General features: G+C 36.3%; 1 protein-coding gene across 1 annotated transcript; it reads right to left on the bottom strand.

Annotated features, from left to right (window-relative positions):
- Positions 1-1,711: 1,711 nt before the first annotated feature.
- Positions 1,712-14,519, bottom strand: LOC129928400 (phospholipid-transporting ATPase ABCA3-like). Its single transcript, XM_056042640.1, has 5 exons — positions 14,410-14,519; positions 5,353-5,517; positions 4,385-4,683; positions 2,445-2,679; positions 1,712-1,758 (listed from the first exon to the last, which is right to left on the bottom strand). The coding sequence occupies exons 2-5, from the start codon at positions 5,378-5,380 to the stop codon at positions 1,712-1,714; spliced, it is 609 nt and encodes a 202-aa protein (XP_055898615.1). The 5' UTR covers positions 5,381-5,517; positions 14,410-14,519.
- Positions 14,520-18,496: the final 3,977 nt, after the last annotated feature.

Below are 18,496 nucleotides of genomic sequence, written 5' to 3'. Positions count from 1 at the left end.
GGAAAATAAAGGCATTTGGTCGATGTGCTGCTCGTTAACCCTTGTCGAAAGAAACGAATGACCTTAACATCATCTGCCCTATACATCGCAAGGTCTGAAAGAATTAGTTATAAATACATCTTAACATCATCTGTCCTATACATCGCAAGGTCTGAAAGAATGTCATAAATACATCTTAACATCATCTGCCCTATACATCGCAAGGTCTGAAAGAATTAGTTAGAAATACATTTACCTTTCTTCTGTTCCACTATGAGAAGGTCAAACAGAATGATAGCAGTTTGATAAACAATACAGCCTGCAATGTGCATGAGAACCTTGGTATAGATGAACTTCTGCAAGATGGGAACAATGAATCTGGCGACGAAGAACAACATCCCTGACAGTATGACAGAATGTCTAGCTGAAGGAAGACAAGGGAAAAAACAACAACAAGGGAAACAGCTCAAGTTTATAATCGAAAGAAGGTGTCTCGGTAAATATGGTAGGTGGTTTGTGGCTAGGTGTGAACGTAGGAGCGAATATTTAGCTGGACGAATAGAGTGTAAAGCATAATCAAAGGAACTTAAGTTTGCATTTTGAAAGGAAATTTCTCAGTTAATGTAGTTGGCTAGTTGATGCTAGGTGTGTGCCCCTATTATTGCCTCATTTTTTTTCTCTCACTACATTAAGGTCCCTAGGGTAAGTTGCATAGCGGTACCTGCAAGTGCGAAGAGAGAGAGTCAAAATCATCCCCAGCTGATATTAAATTAATCACAGCAGGGCTCGAAACACTGACTTAGGTGTCGGCAGCAATGATCGCTTCTCATAGTAATATCGAAAACAACGCGAGTGTTCGGAGCATTTTAAAAAAGTACATCTAGTGTTTGTTTTAATCAAATTTTATTTGCAGTTTTATGTTAATTTGCTTCAACCAGACTTCAGGATGTTACTGTTTTGCTTTTGACTTCTTTTGAATGACTAGGAAAAGTATATGAATAATGTTATATGTAATTTAACGGATAGAAATTCAGGAAAAGGTCTAGATAAAAGTATTAGAATGCATATAGAATAGGTTGCAAAAAAATGCATAGAAAAGATCTAAACTAAATATCTGGAGAAAAATTAACCCAAACTTGTGTTGCCTCGTAGACCCCTTGCCATGTTTTCTTGTTTTCGGTAGACCCTCGGCTTATCTTGTATTGCTTTTTAACTAATTCATCAGCGCCAAATTTTTAAAAACCAATTTCCTACTGTAGTGAGTCGATGAGTGAAAAAGTAATTTAAAGCTACATTGTAAGTTATTGAGATCTTTTTTTATTATTATTAAAATTCAAATTTAAACCAATTAAATTAACAATTAATATGTATTATTGGAATCAACAAACTCAATGAAAATTTTATTTTTTTAATTATTTATTTTTTGTTTTTTTTTTGTTTTTTTTGTTTTGTTTTTTTTTTCATGATCCGTTCCTATGGATATTATGTTTGTTATAGCAATTAGTCTTCTATGAAGTAGTCCTTTAAACATTAAATATTAATTAATTTGCCTTAAGTATCATTCTAAACGTTTCGCAAAGAGCGGTTTCTCATATATTTCTTGACTTTCATGTATGGCTCAAATATTGGGTAAAGGAACTGTTTTCACTAACAGGAGAAGGGGCGAAGGCGAGTAACTGACGCCTTACAGTAAACTTCGGGCAGGAGGGACTCGTTAGACTTGCCTTGCTACTCACCTAGCAGGTATACCCAAACATGGGAAACCTTTCGTGGGTAAACCTTGAGGACAAATGAGGTTTGTGTAAAATAGTTTTTAAAACTTCTTCAACGACTGGTAAAATTAATTTATTACCAAAGGTGTTTTCTGTATTTTGCTATAACGTAAAGAGATATTGTAAGACGCTCATAAACCATCATCTTCTCTATATGATGTCGAACAGAGATTTTGTGGGTCTATTCTGAACTTTGACTGTTCGAAAGTTTTTTTCAAATCTTTACCTATTTAGTCACGGTGGTATCGTCTCAAATGATCCTCCAGCGTAATTAGTTTCATATCACCACAAAAAAAGGCACTTAGGCACCCGCTTGTTTGACAAGGAACGAATCCTAATGTTAAATAATCGTTGCTGTACAATCGATATTTATACGACGTTTAATGTCTTCATCTGTTCCACCTGAAACACTGACTACACTCTTAAAGTATTCCTTGAGAGCGGCAACCTATAAAGGGACTAATAGAGCTTCTACCACCACTCCAGTCAAGCTCAGCGGTTCTCAACCTTTTTAGCTCAGCGCCCCACTTACACAATTTTTTTAACTTGGTCGCGACCCACAGGTTGTGAACCCCTGGTCTTGATCCTAGATTGGGTGTCGGAGAAATAACGTGTACAAACTTTTTACTAGACAGAGTGAGTTGATATAAGCTTGGTAATAACTAAACATAGCAAGAGGCATGGGCGACTTACTTTTCTTAATGAAGCACGCAATCATGAAGGAGAATGTAATTGAGTTGGCCGTGTAGAGCATCATGAACCCAATGACTACCAATGGCCTGGTCAATGTGACACCGCCAGGGTCATCAAAGTCCAAGCAGTAGACCAGACTGAAGAGAAGAGTAGTCAGAGAGCCGATAGAGAAGCTTGCAAGGAACCAACTCACCCAGTAAGTGAGCATGTACAGTCCTTTCTCATCTAGAAGATTCTAAAAGTGGATACACGTTTACAGGTTCTAAAAGTGGATACAAGTTTACAGGTTCTAAAAGTGGATACAAGTTTACAGGTTCTAAAAGTGGATACACGTTTACAGGTTCTAAAAGTGGATACAAGTTTACAGGTTCTAAAAGTGGATACAAGTTTACAGGTTCTAAAAGTGGATACAAGTTTACAGGTTCTAAAAGTGGATACAAGTTTACAGGTTCTAAAAGTGGATACAAGTTTACAAGTTCTAAAAGTGGATACAAGTTTACAGGCTCTAAAAGTGGGTTACAAGTTTACAGGTTCTAAAAGTGGATACAAGTTTACATGTTCTAAAAGTGGATACAAGGTTACAGGCTCTAAAAGGGGGTTACAAGTTTACAGGTTCTAAAAGTGGATACAAGTTTACATGTTCTAAAAGTGGATACAAGGTTACAGGCTCTAAAAGGGGGTTACAACTTTACAGGTTCTAAAAGTGGATATAAGTTTACAGGTTCTAAAAGTGGATACAAGTTTACAGGTTCTAAAAGTGGATACAAGTTTACAGGTTCTAAAAGTGGATACAAGTTTACAGGCTCTAAAAGTGGATACAAGTTTACAGGTTCTCAAAGTGGATACAAGTTTACAGGTTCTAAACATGGATACAAGTTTACAGGTTCTAAAAGTGGATACAAGTTTACAGGTTCTAAAAGTGGATACAAGTTTACAGGTTCTAAAAGTGGATACAAGTTTACAGGTTCTAAAAGTGGATACAAGTTTACAGGTTCTAAAAGTGGATACAAGTTTACAGGCTCTAAAAGGGGGTTACAAGTTTACAGGTTCTAAAAGGGGGTTACAAGGTTACAGGCTCTAAAAGTGGATACAAGTTTACAGGCTCTAAAAGTGGATACAAGTTTACAGGTTCTAAAAGTGGATACAAGTTTACAGGTTCTAAAAGTGGATACAAGTTTACAGGTTCTAAAAGTGGATACAAGTTTACAGGTTCTAAAAGCGGATACAAGTTTACAGGTTCTAAAAGTGGATACAAGTTTACAGGTTCTAAAAGTGGATACAAGTTTACAGCTTCTAAAAGTGGATACAAGTTTACAGGTTCTAAAAGTGGATACAAGTTTACAGGTTCTAAAAGTGGATACAAGTTTACAGGTTCTAAAAGTGGATACAAGTTTACAGGTTCTAAAAGTGGATACAAGTTTACAGGTTCTAAAAGTGGATACAAGTTTACAGGTTCTAAAAGTGAATACAAGTTTACAGGTTCTAAAAGTGGATACAAGTTTACAGGCTCTAAATGTGGATACAAGTTTACAGGTTCTAAAAATGGATACAAGTTTACAGGTTCTAAAAGTGGATACAAGTTTACAGGCTCTAAAAGTGGATACAAGTTTACAGGTTCTAAAAGTGGATACAAATTTACAGGCTCTAAAAGGGGTTACAAGTTTACGCAATTTATTATAAACCTACCTGTATCAATATCTAAATTTGAAAAAAAAAAAGAAATTCATATATTGCAAGTACGAAGTGTTCCGGTAATAAACCTCCAATAAGCAAAGTCTCGAATCTTTTACATTTTGTCGCTAAATATTTTCTTTTGGTGCTGCGCAATGCCCCTGTCAATCGGAATCCCTATGCAGCTGCCTAGTTTGCGCACGCCTAAGGCCGGCCCTGCTATTAAACAATAAATTAAAAAAAGATGAACAGGTAGATAAAGTACCAACCTTGGCGCCGCTCTTCTTGTCCTGTACCACAGCCTGGGTGGTGAAGCAGACCAGACCGATGAAATAAAATGGGAAGACAAGCCTCATGAGCTGCTCATGGCTGTTATAATCTCCCCCTGGCTTTAGGTCATACATGACAAGCTCAGCATCGAACGTCCCGACGACAGTTACATCTTTCTTGTCAGACGTAAGCTTGGTGTGGTTGCAGTCCAGATTCCGGAAGCCCTGAGCCCACCAATAGTTGATAAACATCCGGGTTATCAGGTACTGGGTAGCGAGGACCTTAGAGCTCAGCTGATCTGTACAGCGTGGGAACAAGAATTTTATTTTAACAGCAATTTCTTCTTAAAAAGAAAAGACAGCACTAATTAAACAAGGCTACAAAGACAGTTTGTGTGGAAACACTAACTCAAAATCGGCCCCAAAGTGGTTGACCCAGGCAGGTAAAAAGGCAGGTTTCAATATTTTATGAAAGAACATCTTAATGAAATTCTGTCAAAGACAAATGACAGAGACGAATGGAGAAAGACGGTTGACGGATCTTGTGTGGTGCCCCAACGGACCAAGGGATAGGTGAAAGTGAAGAAGCTCGATGTGAACCTAACCTAACTAATGTCATATAATGATTATCATATTGATCTAATTGTTCTGCAAAGAAAGACCACACAAAACTAATAGCGTCTTTTCCTCTTTTGGGGGGCTGCTAAAAATACAAAAAAATAATTAAGCTCTCTAACATATTTTGGGCAAAGAACTAATACGCCTTACATGTGGCTAAGAACAACTGAAGTTATTTTGTAACACAATTGACACCCTGCTCGTAAATCGTTGGCCAAAGAAACGACCTTAACATCATCTGCCCTATAGATCGCAAGGTCTGAAAGGGGAACTTTTTTTTTGTACTTTTATAGGTCTGACTGAAAATGTCTAATTTTGATTCAGATACTGTAAGACTATGTGACACTTACCGATATGAGGATCGTAGACTTTATGCATACTGTAGATTCTCTTGGTTACTACTTGGTACCTCAAACGCTTAGGGACAGTCTTAGGGTCATCAAATAGAAAGAGAACTATTAGGCCGTCTGGGTCCCGAACTTCAGAGGGGTCTTTGATAGGAAGCACTATGGGCACTGACCAGATATAAAAAATGTATTGAATCTTTAAGTAGAGTAAGTAGAGTACGAAAACTACATAATCATCCAACAGGCAGTTCCTGAACATTTATCATTATACAACAGGTACACAGGTGAACAGGCAGGAGTTGGTCGAAGAAAAAAAAAGTGGAATCAGTGGGAAGGAACCATGGATTAGGAGAAACTAAAGACAGAGTAATAAGACTTAAGAGTTTATCAGCATCTATAGAAATCACTGTAGTTAACACCCATTCCCACAAAAAACATTCAAAACAAATACTTGCACGCCCCAGATGTAAATGCCTGGCACCCTGTGTCGACATTCTTTTGTGTTGATTGCATTAGGTGTTGTTTAGTGTGATTAAAGATGTCTTTCTGTTGATTGCATTAGGTGTTGTTTAGTGTGATTAAAGATGTCTTGCTGTTGCTTGCATTAGGTGTGGTCTAGTGTGATTAAAGATGTCTTGCTGTTCCTTGCATTAGGTGTTGTCTAGTGTGATTAAAGATGTCTTGCTGTTGCTTGCAATAGGTGTTGTCTAGTGTGATTAAAGATGTCTTGCTGTTGCTTGCATTAGGTGTGGTCTAGTGTGATTAAAGAAGTCTTGCTGTTGCTTGCATTAGGTGTTGTCTAGTGTGATTAAAGATGTCTTGCTGTTGCTTGCATTAGGTGTTGTGTGATTAAAGATATCTTGCTGTTGCTTACATAAGGTGTTGTGTGATTAAAGATATCTTGCTGTTGCTTACATTAGGTGTTGTATGATTAAAGATATCTTGCTGTTGCTTACATTAGGTGTTGTGTGATTAAAGATGTCTTGCTGTTGGCTTGAGATGGGACTACTTCTTGTCTCGTATGACTACTGCTATAACACCACAGTTATTAGTTACCACAGATTGAGAGAGTCAATGTTCAGCAGACAATACGTTTATTACAAGAAAATAGCAAACCAATTTACTGGCCAATCCCGCCATCAAGAAATACATGTCGTGTCTAACTTAAATCCAATAGAATACTCTTAGATACACAACTTATATCACTTCTCTGAGTCATATTACATTACACGATATTGTACAGCTCCTTACTCTCAGCAGTCCAAAAATCAACTGAGGTTTTTCACCCCGTGGTCAGTCACCGACAAATATGTTTTCTCTTGAAAAGGCACGAGCTCAATTAGTGGCTATCCAGTCACTTCATGTCACGATAGTTCTCAAACCAGTATGTGACATACGCCCCTTTCCCCGAAAAAGATTTTTTCGAAAATGTTTGTCAATACAACATATCACAATGTCATCAATGTATATAGTTTAATGGTTTATGGTGTCAAGTCTTCAAGTTCATTTTAGTTACTCATATTTTAAATATCTTAATTGTGTCATACAACTACTAATAGATTAATCATAAATGAGTACTTATATCATGTGAGTTCAAAGTTCATTTCCAAATATCAATGGTTTCAAAATGCTTGATTGAGAACCAATACATTGTTCAAATATATCAAAATGCTTGCTTGATTCCATTCATTACACAAGTGATATTATTAAGTAAAATCAATACATTTTGAAGATTTTAATCTCCAGCAAATATAATCAAACATTTATTTACAGTTGTGATAAAAATATTTTACATGAGTGTGTTTGATTGTTATGTGCTCATTGTTCTAGAATACATTGACATGTTAAAAAAGGAGAAATCAAATTTAACATTACATCTAATAATGCAATATATATAGCATAACATACCATTTCTAATGTGATTCATTTGACACACTGAGTGAATTTACTCAAATATTTTTCCAAGTGAGATTAAATGATTATTTACAAGTATATTTTGTGTGCAGTATTCATAATATTAATCTAAGATTTGACACCACCATGAAAGGTTATTGTGACATGCCAACCAAACACTACCAAAAGTGGACATTGCATATGATCCCGTTATTAATAGCATTAATATAGAGTATTTAAAATACAGTAGTATGAGGAAGTCTTATCTTTGTAAACATGATAATAATCAAGTTTGGTTGTAATACTATCTGAATGAAAAAACAAAACAGTATTTACATCTGTGAGTTATTTTAAAATCTGCTTGTTTACATTATTGTGTACATTCAATAATAATATACAAGGTTAGCACATCTAATCATTGTCATATTCCAATTTGACAATAAGATATAATAGGCAAATAGATAATGTGAAAAAGGTCTTGAAAGTTATAATACAATAGCATTAAGAAAAATGTCATGGTGACCCAGTTAAATAAGTACTAAATATTTCTAAGTACATTGTGAAATTAGTCAGTTAAAATTTCCTGACTGATATGTCTTGTATCACTATTCTCATTTGTTTCATTTCCATGTACTACATATCTTGATAAGAAATCAGCTAACACATTTTCATGTCCTGGTATACTTTGCATATCAAATTTATAGTCAGATAAGATGTTAAGATTCAAGCATTAACAATAATAAAATGATTCTGATTGTGGTACTGTCTGATAAGGTAACTCTCTTTATAATTCTTGATTAGTTGAATGGTTTGTGGTGGGACTTGTATCTTGTGGTACAGATAATTCACATATTTCACCCTTTTTTTGCTGCCCATTCCCTAAACTCTTTTTGACTTATATCATTTATACCATCAACATTACCAATTATTAAATCTTTAGCTGGTGTATCTAATACAATAACATCCACCACTCCAGTTATCCATGGAGTGTCTAGGTGTACTCTGACTGTATCACAAATATCAAATTTTCTTGATTAGCATTTACAAATTTCACTTTATCTGCTAGTTTTTGATCTGGTTTTAATAGTTTTGAGTTTATCAATATGGCACAACTTCCTGTATCTCTGAGGGCTTCCACTTTAATTCCATTTACATATGAGGGATATAGGTTTAACTTGGACTTGTTGGGCTGCATGTATACTACTAATTCTTCTCTATTGCCATGGGTGTTGTTATAATTGCTATTATTATTTGGACTGTGGCTACCTCTATCATTTTTATTTCTAATTAAGTAGTTAGTTTAGTTATTGTTTGATGATTGTAGGTGTCTCTTCTTGACTGCCTGTTGTTGTTAAAGCTGTTGTATTGAAAATTATTGTTTCTTAGGCTTCTTCTCTCCCTGGGGCTTGCACTTTGGTTTGATCTATAGTATCTATAATTATTGTTACTGTTATTCTTATTGTAGTTATTACAGTTGGGGTAATTTGTGAAGCTTCTATACCTGAAGTTGTTGCTAGTTCTAGGTGCTCTCATTGGTTTTTGACATGCCCTTTTTTTCCACAATTAAAACAAGTTTTTGTGTTGGAAAATTTAAATTTGTCATTGTTGTTATTAGGAGTTGTTACAGTTGCTACTAATTGATGTAGTTCCCTTTTATCCATAATATGTCCTGGATGGCTGTCTTTGAACAGATTTAAGTTAGTAATGTGATCAGTTTCTGATTTGATTTTCTTTTCCTTTAAAAAGGTAAATACCTGACCAGTTACATTTGTTAAGACATTATCAATCAATATCATGTCTAGTATTTGTGTGGGGTCTTTTAAATCACATTTAGCTAGTTCAAGCCATTTCAACATGTTAGCTTTCATGTTGAATATTATCCTGTTAAAGTCTCTATCCTTATTTAGTTTTTTGCTTTTAAAAAGCTTACAGTAATGATCCTCTGATTTGCCAAAAATGTTCCAGTAATCTATTTTTTACAGATATATAGTCTTTCTTTTGATCTGCTATGAGAGTGCTTATGATATTTAGTGGTTCTTCAGATAAGTTAGCTAAACGATGTTTAGCCATGTCTTCATTGTTTAGGGTGTATGTAGATGCTATGTGTTCAAATTGTACCAAGTAATTTTCTAGTGTTTCCACTTTAATACTGAACTTGTGAAATTTAGATATGAATGGCTTGCTAGATTGTTGGTTTGTGTTTCATATGCTAGGATTTATTTTGGCTGCCTCTAATCTAGCTAATTCTACTTTATCCTGACTTTCTTTCTGTTTAGTTTCTAATTCTTTAATTTCTTTTTGGGTGAGCCCTTTCAGCAGCTCTTTCATCTCTTTCATCTCTTTCAGCTACTTTCTCAGCTTTTTCCCTTTCTTCCCTTTTTTCTCTTTCAGCCTTTTCTGATTCTTTTTTAATAAACTCCTCCTTTTCATCCCCTTCTAACTCCATTACTTTTACAAGTTCCAAAATCTTATCATATGAGGACATGTTTATTGTTGATTTATGAGCTTATGCACAATGTCTACTTAATCAAAAAAATTTGACACAAGTGTATAGATATTTAAATGTTATATTACAGTAAGTGTTGTGATTGAATATTCACACTAGAAAAAATGTGTGAGATATATTACATTATATTTTTATAATGACAGTGATGAATTCAATAAACTTCCTTATAAGTTATATGATATAATGAGTTCCAATAAGACAAAGTCAATCAATTGTATGTATCAAGATTAGTTACAAATCAACCATCTCAAATATAACTCTGTATCAACAATTTCAGCTCAAATATTTCTTAATATCAAGAAATTTAGTTATGCATGGCTATAATTATGCCAGAATATAATAAAGAAAAAAAAATTAAATAAAAAGGAAGAAACATGTGCAATGTATAAAAAGAGACAAACACAGAAACAATATATAGAACAACACAGTCTGCTTTAAAAGAAATTAATAAAAGGAAGAAATAGGACAGGAGAATTAATAATATGTAAATACAAGACTTCAGACGAACAACAATATAAATACAAAGAGAATACTCTGGCGAAATACACAAACAAGACTGAGACAACTAATAAATAATTTCCACTATGATCTAATACCTCCTACCAACAAGGAGAGCCTCAAAAGCATTAGGCCTTACTGAGGTAAAAGAACAAATAGGATAGTACCTAATAGAACCTATCAAATAAGAAATTATATGATAGCCCCACTCCAGCGACCTTTTAAATGTAACAAATACACATAGAAAAGAGAAAGAAATCAAAGTGATTCAATATTCAACGATCAATTTAAAATTCCATCCTAAAATAATTAACTTACAGACTCAATCTGGCGTAGAGTAGTGTAGAAAATCCAATTCTCTCAATGTAGCTTTCACAATGCTCTCTCAATGTATCTCTCCCAACGCTCTCCCAATGCTCTCTCAAATACAATGCATATAGTAAGATGATAATTCAAAAAGGGATAACAGGTACACAGATAATCCAATCAGTTCAGTGCGCGACGATATAGTGAGGTACGATGATAATCCACAGAGATAACAGGTACACAAATAATCCAATCAGTTCAGTGCGGGACGATATAGTAAGGTACGATGATAATCCACAGAGATAACAGGTACACAGATAATCCAATCAGTTCAGTGCGGGAAGATATAGTAAGGTACGATGATAATCCACAGAGATAACAGGTACACAGATAATCCAATCAGTTCAGTGTGCAACGATATAGTAAGGTACGTTAGTAATCCAATAGATAAGATACTGTGGTACAGGCACGTGCTTTTTCCTTGGCAATGATTAGGAGAGCGCCAGGCGGTACAAGTTTAGTTAGTCCAACTTGAAGGTATCAAAGATAAATAATCCAACAGTACTTGAGTAGATAGCTTCAGCTCAGATAATCCACAAAAAAAGGTAAAGTCGCTGAAAAAAAAATAGAATGACCATAAGAGAGAGAGAGAGGTCTACGTGGAGGACCTCCTCTAAAGCAAAATGAGGTGGGACCTCGACAATGCAGGAGCGTGTCAAGAGATAGCGACGAGCGCTCAGCGTAGAAAAGATGTCTCGGCTGTCTTCATGCGACGTCTTGAATAAGGTATGGAGCAGATATTTCCACTCATGCAGATGAGGACGTCACCTCACACACACACACACAGTCACAAATTTGTCGTTTCTACTGATGGTGATGTCACGCCGTGCTGGGTCTCGAGATGTCAACAATAATGGAGAATGAAGCATTGACCTTGCTCACAGCATGTTACATCTATATGTGACACCTATATGTGTTGCTGACGTAGCTTGTGATGATGTTTCTTTTAGACTTCATATTACTACTGCTAACACTAATGTCTTTAGAGCCTTCTATTTACACCACAGATACAATTTACTAGATACACTAAATGACACACTTGTAGCAGAAAATATGTAGCTATTGAATATAAAGTAATAACACTCTGGCAAGTCCAGCCATATAGCAATACAAGTAGTACTTCATAAAATGAACTGTAAGATCCAATGGACAATCAACAGTTATTAAGTCCAAAATGGTCAATGATAAACGAGGCTCTTTAATAAATACGACTCTAGTAGAAATGTTCAGTTTCTTTCTTTAGATGAAATATTATCCTATATAGAGTTCTTTGATGAATCTGGTCAGATCTGTGTAGTTCTAGGCATTATCTACGTTGACAAAATGATATTAGAGTAGACAATTTCATTCAGTTTCCATATTAAGTTTACTGTATTGATGGAAGAAAAATGACTTTCATGTGTCAAGCGCTTGTTTAGAGGTCAGGTCAACCAGTGAAAAAAATGCAGGCTCCGGCTAGTTCAATGACAATGACCTTTAGTTGAATAAGTGTAAGCTTGTTTTGATTGAATGATGACGTGTTGTCCGACTGGTTACAGTTTAAGATTGAAAATGTAGAATAAAATCAGGCTTAAGTTGGAATGTTATTCTAGTCACCTTTAAAACTAGTGCTTTGGAGAAAATCTTGACAGACCTCGCAATCGCAATATTACTGGCGAGAATTTTTTTTTTTTTGTGTTCTCCAAGAAGTCCGTGCGTGTCAACAAGGACGAGGATTCAATATAACTACACATGGAACTGGTCGTCAATGGAATGCCGTAGAATGTTGGGTTCGTGTGTATGTCCTGGACACACCATACTGGCCGCCATTGTAAATGCCTGACACCCCGTGTCGACATTCTTCTGTGTTGATCACATTAGGTGTTGTTTAGTGTGATTAAAGATGTCTTGCTGTTAATTGCATTAGGTGTTGTTTAGTGTGATTAAAGATGTCTTGCTGTTGCTTGCATTAGGTGTTGTTTAGTGTGATTAAAGATGTCTTGCTGTTGCTTGCATTAGGTGTTGTTTAGTGTGATTAAAGATGTCTTGCTGTTGCTTGCATTAGGTGTTATTTAGTGTGATTAAAGATGTCTCGCTGTTGCTTGCATTAGGTGTTATTTAGTGTGATTAAAGATGTCTCGCTGTTGCTTGCATTAGGTGTTATTTAGTGTGATTAAAGATGTCTCGCTGTTGCTTGCATTAGGTGTTATTTAGTGTGATTAAAGATGTCTCGCTGTTGCTTGCATTAGGTGTTATTTAGTGTGATTAAAGATGTCTCGCTGTTGCTTGCATTAGGTGTTATTTAGTGTGATTAAAGATGTCTCGTTGTTGCTTGCATTAGGTGTTATTTAGTGTGATTAAAGATGTCTCGCTGTTGCTTGCATTAGGTGTTATTTAGTGTGATTAAAGATGTCTCGCTGTTGCTTGCAATAGGTGTTATTTAGTGTGATTAAAGATGTCTCGCTGTTGCTTGCATTAGGTGTTATTTAGTGTGATTAAAGATGTCTCGCTGTTGCTTGCATTAGGTGTTATTTAGTGTGATTAAAGATGTCTCGCTGTTGCTTGAATTAGGTGTTATTTAGTGTGATTAAAGATGTCTTGCTGTTGATTGCATTAGATGTTGTTTAGTGTGATTAAAGATGTCTTACTGTTGATTGCATTATGTGTTGTTTAGTGTGATTAATGATGTCTCGCTGTTGCTTGCATTAGGTGTTATTTAGTGTGATTAAAGATGTCTCGCTGTTGCTTGCATTAGGTGTTATTTAGTGTGATTAAAGATGTCTCGCTGTTGCTTGCATTAGGTGTTGTTTAGTGTGATTAAAGATGTCTTGCTGTTAATTGCATTAGATGTTGTTTAGTGTGATTAAAGATGTCTTGCTGTTAATTGCATTAGGTGTTGTTTAGTGTGATTAAAGATGTCTTGCTGTTGATTGCATTAGGTGTTGTTTAGTGTGATTAAAGATGTCTTGCTGTTGATTGCATTAGGTGTTGTTTAGTGTGATTAAAGATGTCTTGCTGTTGATTGCATTAGGTGTTGTTTAGTGTGATTAAAGATGTCTTGCTGTTGATTGCATTAGGTGTTATTTAGTGTGATTAAAGATGTCTTGCTGTTGCTTGAAATGGGACCACTTCTTGTCTCGTATGACTACTGCTATAACACCACAGTTATTAGTTACCACAGATTGAGAGAGTCAATGTCCAGCAGACAATAAGTTTATTACAAAAAAATAGAATAAAAATTGACTGGCCAATCCCGCCATCAAGAAATACATAACGTGTGCAACATAAATCCAATAGAATACTCTTAGATACACAACTTATATCAGTTCTCTGAATCATATTACATTACACGATATTGTACAGCTCCTTACTCTCAGGAGTCCAAAAAATCAACTGAGGTTATCACCCCGGGGTTTGTCACCGACCAATAAGTTTTCTCGTGAAAAGGCACGAGCTCAATTAGTGGCTATCCAGTCACTTCATGTCACGATGGTTCTCAAACCAGTATGTGACACCAGATAACATTTTATTCTGGTTCCTTTGAGGCTTAAATCCAGCATCAAAAGCAGAACTTTGCCTGGAGCTGACATAGGCCGATACGAAGTAAACGCAAATATGGATGTCCTCGTAAAGCTTTAAGCCGTTTCTCGTGATGGAGAACCTCAGGCAGTGAACACCATTTGGGAAGAGGCAGCAAACATTGTTAGTAACCTATCTCTGTGGAAACAGCTGCCACCTAATGCACCTTACGGCGCTGGAAGATCTTTAAAAAATTTTCGCTATATAAAATTTTGTCTTAGTAGTTGTATAATACTTACCAGATATATCCGTGCCGAATTCAACGAACGCATTGGTGGCGACAGTCTCGGGGTAATAGTACAACACTTGAGACTTGTTGGTATCTCTAAACCGAGAGAGCTCCTGCTTTAAATACTTACCAGATACATCCGTGCCGAATTCAACAAACGCATTGGTGGCTACAGTTTCAGGGTAATAGTACAACACTTGAGACTTGTTGGTATCTCTAAACGGAAAGAGCTCCTGCTTTAAATACAGCAAGCTTTCAGGTTTGGGCTCCACGCTGCTGCGGTAAACGATGAGGCTGAGAAGCAGCACTGGCAGCCCTTTGGGGAAAGTAGTGAAAAGGAAATTATAATGAGAAACCAAATCCGCCTCTTTGTCGGGAGAGGTGCAGCCCTAATATTTTGCATAGGCTTTCTAAAGAAATTTAACAGGAGCTTATAAAACCAAGTATTAACGACTTCAACACAAAGATGGCGGGATTTTAATTAATTTTTTTTTTTTTTTTTGCAATTCCCCTATTCAGCTTTCAATTTCATGGAAACTGTGAAAAGCGGCTCTAAAGATTTTCCTAGAAATCTCACAGTTTATGTATATCTTCGGGAAAACAATTACTAGTTCATTGACCACTCTGGGAAAACTCTAGTTTGACCGTTATAATTTTTCGAAATATTAAATTCAAGATAGAATTTTTGGTCTAGAGTCGTGACAATCTTTATCCTCAACAGACGTAGTGGATTTTTCCCGTTGATTTTGTTAAAGAGATAAAGAAATAAATAGTCATTCAGGAAAAAATTGCGCACCAGCTTCTAGGTCTGGATCTAGAGGCCTATCTTTAGAATTTTATATTTTATGTATACATTCGCTTAACTATGATTCTTATCGGGATAGGCTGAGTTGGAGGTGAGGGTAGTGGCTGGGTACATTTTTTTCCCCATTTTGTTTAATCTATCATTCATTAGTTACTTATAGTAAAATAATCCCTCTTGCAAAGGTTAATTATTTGGCCTAGTGGAAATTTTCTTTTTTTTAAATATTTTTGTGTATATTTTACTTGTTGTTAAAAACATTTACGTTGGGACGATCTATTACTTAGACTTCGATCCTCACGCGCCGTTCGGCGCCGCGTTGGGCGGCAAGTTGTCTCCACAAAGAACTGTCACTTGCAATGTCTCTGAAGCCTCCTCCCACCTGGTGTCCACTGCTCTGAGGTCCTCCATTAAAGTGTGGTGCCAAGTTATACGAGGATGTCCCTGTTTGCGCTTTCCTCGTAATGGCCTCCATGTCATCGCAGCTCTTGGTATGCCTACTTCATTTTGTCGGAGAACATGTCCCGCAAACCTCATGCGACGCTCTATCACAACCTTACTAAGGGGTCGACTCCCAGTTCGGCATAGGACTTCCTTGATTGAGACCCGATCTCTCTAAATGACATTCTATATTTGTCTTTGCCATTTATGTGGTAAGGCTATTATTATTATTTTCATTTGTTCTATTTCCAGTGTTTAACATTTTAATTAATTGTTTTATTTTAATAGGTTTGAATGTAAAACAAATACAAATAAATTAGAGTAGACGCTACTATCGCAGAAACCAATGAGATGTATGGGTTTTCTAATGTCGGCAGAGAAAGTCTGTTCTTGGTGAGATGTTTAATAGGTAGTTACAAATGAGATCAACAGGGTCAATATTTTCGCAGCTTAACAGGTAATAATAATAATAATTATAATAATAATTTTATTTATAAAGCACTGTTAACAAACAAAATGTAGGCACAAGGCGCTGTGTAACATTACAAGCATAAACATGAGAGCTATAAAGAAAATCTAAAAATTTATAAACAGACAGGTCTTAATGTTCTTCTTGAAAGTGATGTAGCATGTTGTCTGTCTGAGATCAATGGGGAGTGAGTTCCAAACCTTTTGTCCGTGCACAGAAAAAACACAAGACCGTAGCTTTTGAGGGAGAAATGTGGCACCACTAGAGGCGTTGAGTCCATTGAGCGCAAGGCTCTCTGGGGGACATATGGAGTGATCAGTTCGCTAAGGTACAAGGGCATCTCATTGTTATATATACACTGATGACAAAGTGTAGCCACCTTGTAGTCGATTCTCGCTTTCTTTGGGAGTCAATGGAGCCTGCGCAAGAGAGTACTAGCAGAATCTCGTCTAGTTTTTCTTAGGACTGTTCGTGCGGCGTTGTTCTGAATTCGTTTCAGCTTGGCGATTTTGTCATCGGGTATATTCTTTCCTTACATTGCACCAAAATGCAGTCAATGTTTGCTCTTGAGACTGAAGCTCAACACTTCTCTCACTATATAACTCAGCTGTTCTTCATCCTAACTGGTCAAGCCGATAAGCTTGGAGCTGAATGGCATTCTGCAATGATATCTCTTGAAAAGTACCTGTCAAGGTTTTCCACTATAGTCAACAGACGGTCAGAGATATATGTTTATGTATATTATTTAGTTGCTTTCATTTAGAAATTCAGTTAAGAAAGGAGAGAAACTGAAACAACTACTTGGTTTTTAAAATACGTTAATTTAATATTCATGCGCAAAAAAAAAATATTATCACAGCACTGTTAGCAATCAATGTTGTTTTCCTAATCTGAGTGAATAGTTCGTAATAAACTTATTAAACAACAGACGGAGGCGAGTTTTTTTTTTATTATTCAACTTATCCAATCGGAAAAACTGGCTTTTAGCGGAGAAGTAATTTAATTGTATACAATTTTCACCATTCTGCTGGACTCCTACATTCATGTCAAGGACTCCTTGGGTCCGCTTAACACAGAATGAGAACCACTATCCCAATATCTCATGTGTTACATGTTTACAAATTTAAGACTACATAGACTATGGTTGAACACAGCGTTTCTCAAACATTTTCCTTAACGAAGTATCTAGCGAAATACTTTGCTTATTTTTTTTAAAGAGAGATTAATTCATGTGCTGGTCTACTTGTTAATTATTCAAGGAGTTCGTGGAACGCTTGTTTAGGCCCCTCGGAACACTAGGGTTCCGTGGAAAACAGTTTGGGAAACACTGGTTTAACATACATTTTTATGGCTTTACTATGAGATGAGAAATAAAAAAAACAAGTCTCTACCTATCTCAATGATGATTGCTCCCCAATTACGAAAGCGCAATAGAAAGTTCCTCCAGATTAGAGCTCTTAAGTGATGCAGTATCAACATTTTTTTAAGAGCAGAAATGTAAACCTGTATACTAGAAGGTTGAAGTAGTCAGGATCAATACATTGTAGTAAACTGTGTTATATATATATACATCAGAAACAATACAATACCTGTTGATCATATACAGTATTATAGTAATGCATTATTTACATCGTAGTAAATATGTTTTGGAGGCCTATCTATCGTTATCATAATAATAATAATAATAATAATAATAATAATAAATAAAAAAGAAAAAAAACGCTACCATTATCGATATCGCCGTACCACTGTCTCATAATTTAAGAAAAACTGAGATAGAAAAACAAAGAAAATATGGGAACCTAGGCTTGGAGATTAAGCGTCTATGGAGATTGTCCAAAATAACAATATACCCCATTGTTATATCAACCGATGGGGTAATAACAATTGACCTCACAGACACCTTCAAGGCCCTTAACATTAGTAGGAACATCTTCGTTGCCTGTCAGAGGGCGGTACTGCTGCAGACCTGCTACATCACCTGAGATGAACTCCAATTGGTGACAAGGCAGGGAGACCTAGGTCTCCCGTAGTGCCCTGGTAAGGAACTCTGCTGTTTGGCGTAGTGCCTCGTAGCTTCCATACAAATTTAGTAAACCACTAGATACGTCCTCCCGCAGCTCGCGGAGCTGCGGACACTCTTGCAAGACGTGCGCCACCGTCTCTTCTGATTCCCCACAGTGTCGGCAACGGGCATCAAAATTTGGCCGGAACCGGGCGAAGTACGCACCTATGGGGCAGTGTCCCGTACGCCACTGCGCTATTGTTGTTTGTTCCGACCTTTTTAGCCTCCACCACGGGTCCTCTCGATTTGGGCGGCGCATGTGCTGCCAGACTCCCCTGGCAGTGTTGGAGTCATCCCAGGATTTCAACCACTTTTCATGT

The sequence above is a fragment of the Biomphalaria glabrata genome, chromosome 9, assembly GCF_947242115.1.
Source record: "Biomphalaria glabrata chromosome 9, xgBioGlab47.1, whole genome shotgun sequence".
NCBI classification, from domain to species: Eukaryota; Metazoa; Mollusca; class Gastropoda; family Planorbidae; genus Biomphalaria; species Biomphalaria glabrata.
Note: the sequence above shows the minus strand (reverse complement) of the source record. Positions and strands in the feature narration are given on the sequence as shown.

Bases quoted from the DNA above. Each gene is read 5' to 3' on its own strand.
- LOC129928400 (XM_056042640.1), bottom strand. From the start codon at position 5,380: ATGCATAAAGTCTACGATCCTCATATCG. The intron at 2,680-4,384 runs GTTGGTACTTTA...ATCCACTTTTAG, and splicing joins ACAAGAAGAGCGGCGCCAAG to AATCTTCTAGATGAGAAAGG. The intron at 1,759-2,444 runs GTAAGTCGCCCA...TTTGTCCTCAAG, and splicing joins TGCGTGCTTCATTAAGAAAA to GTTTACCCACGAAAGGTTTC.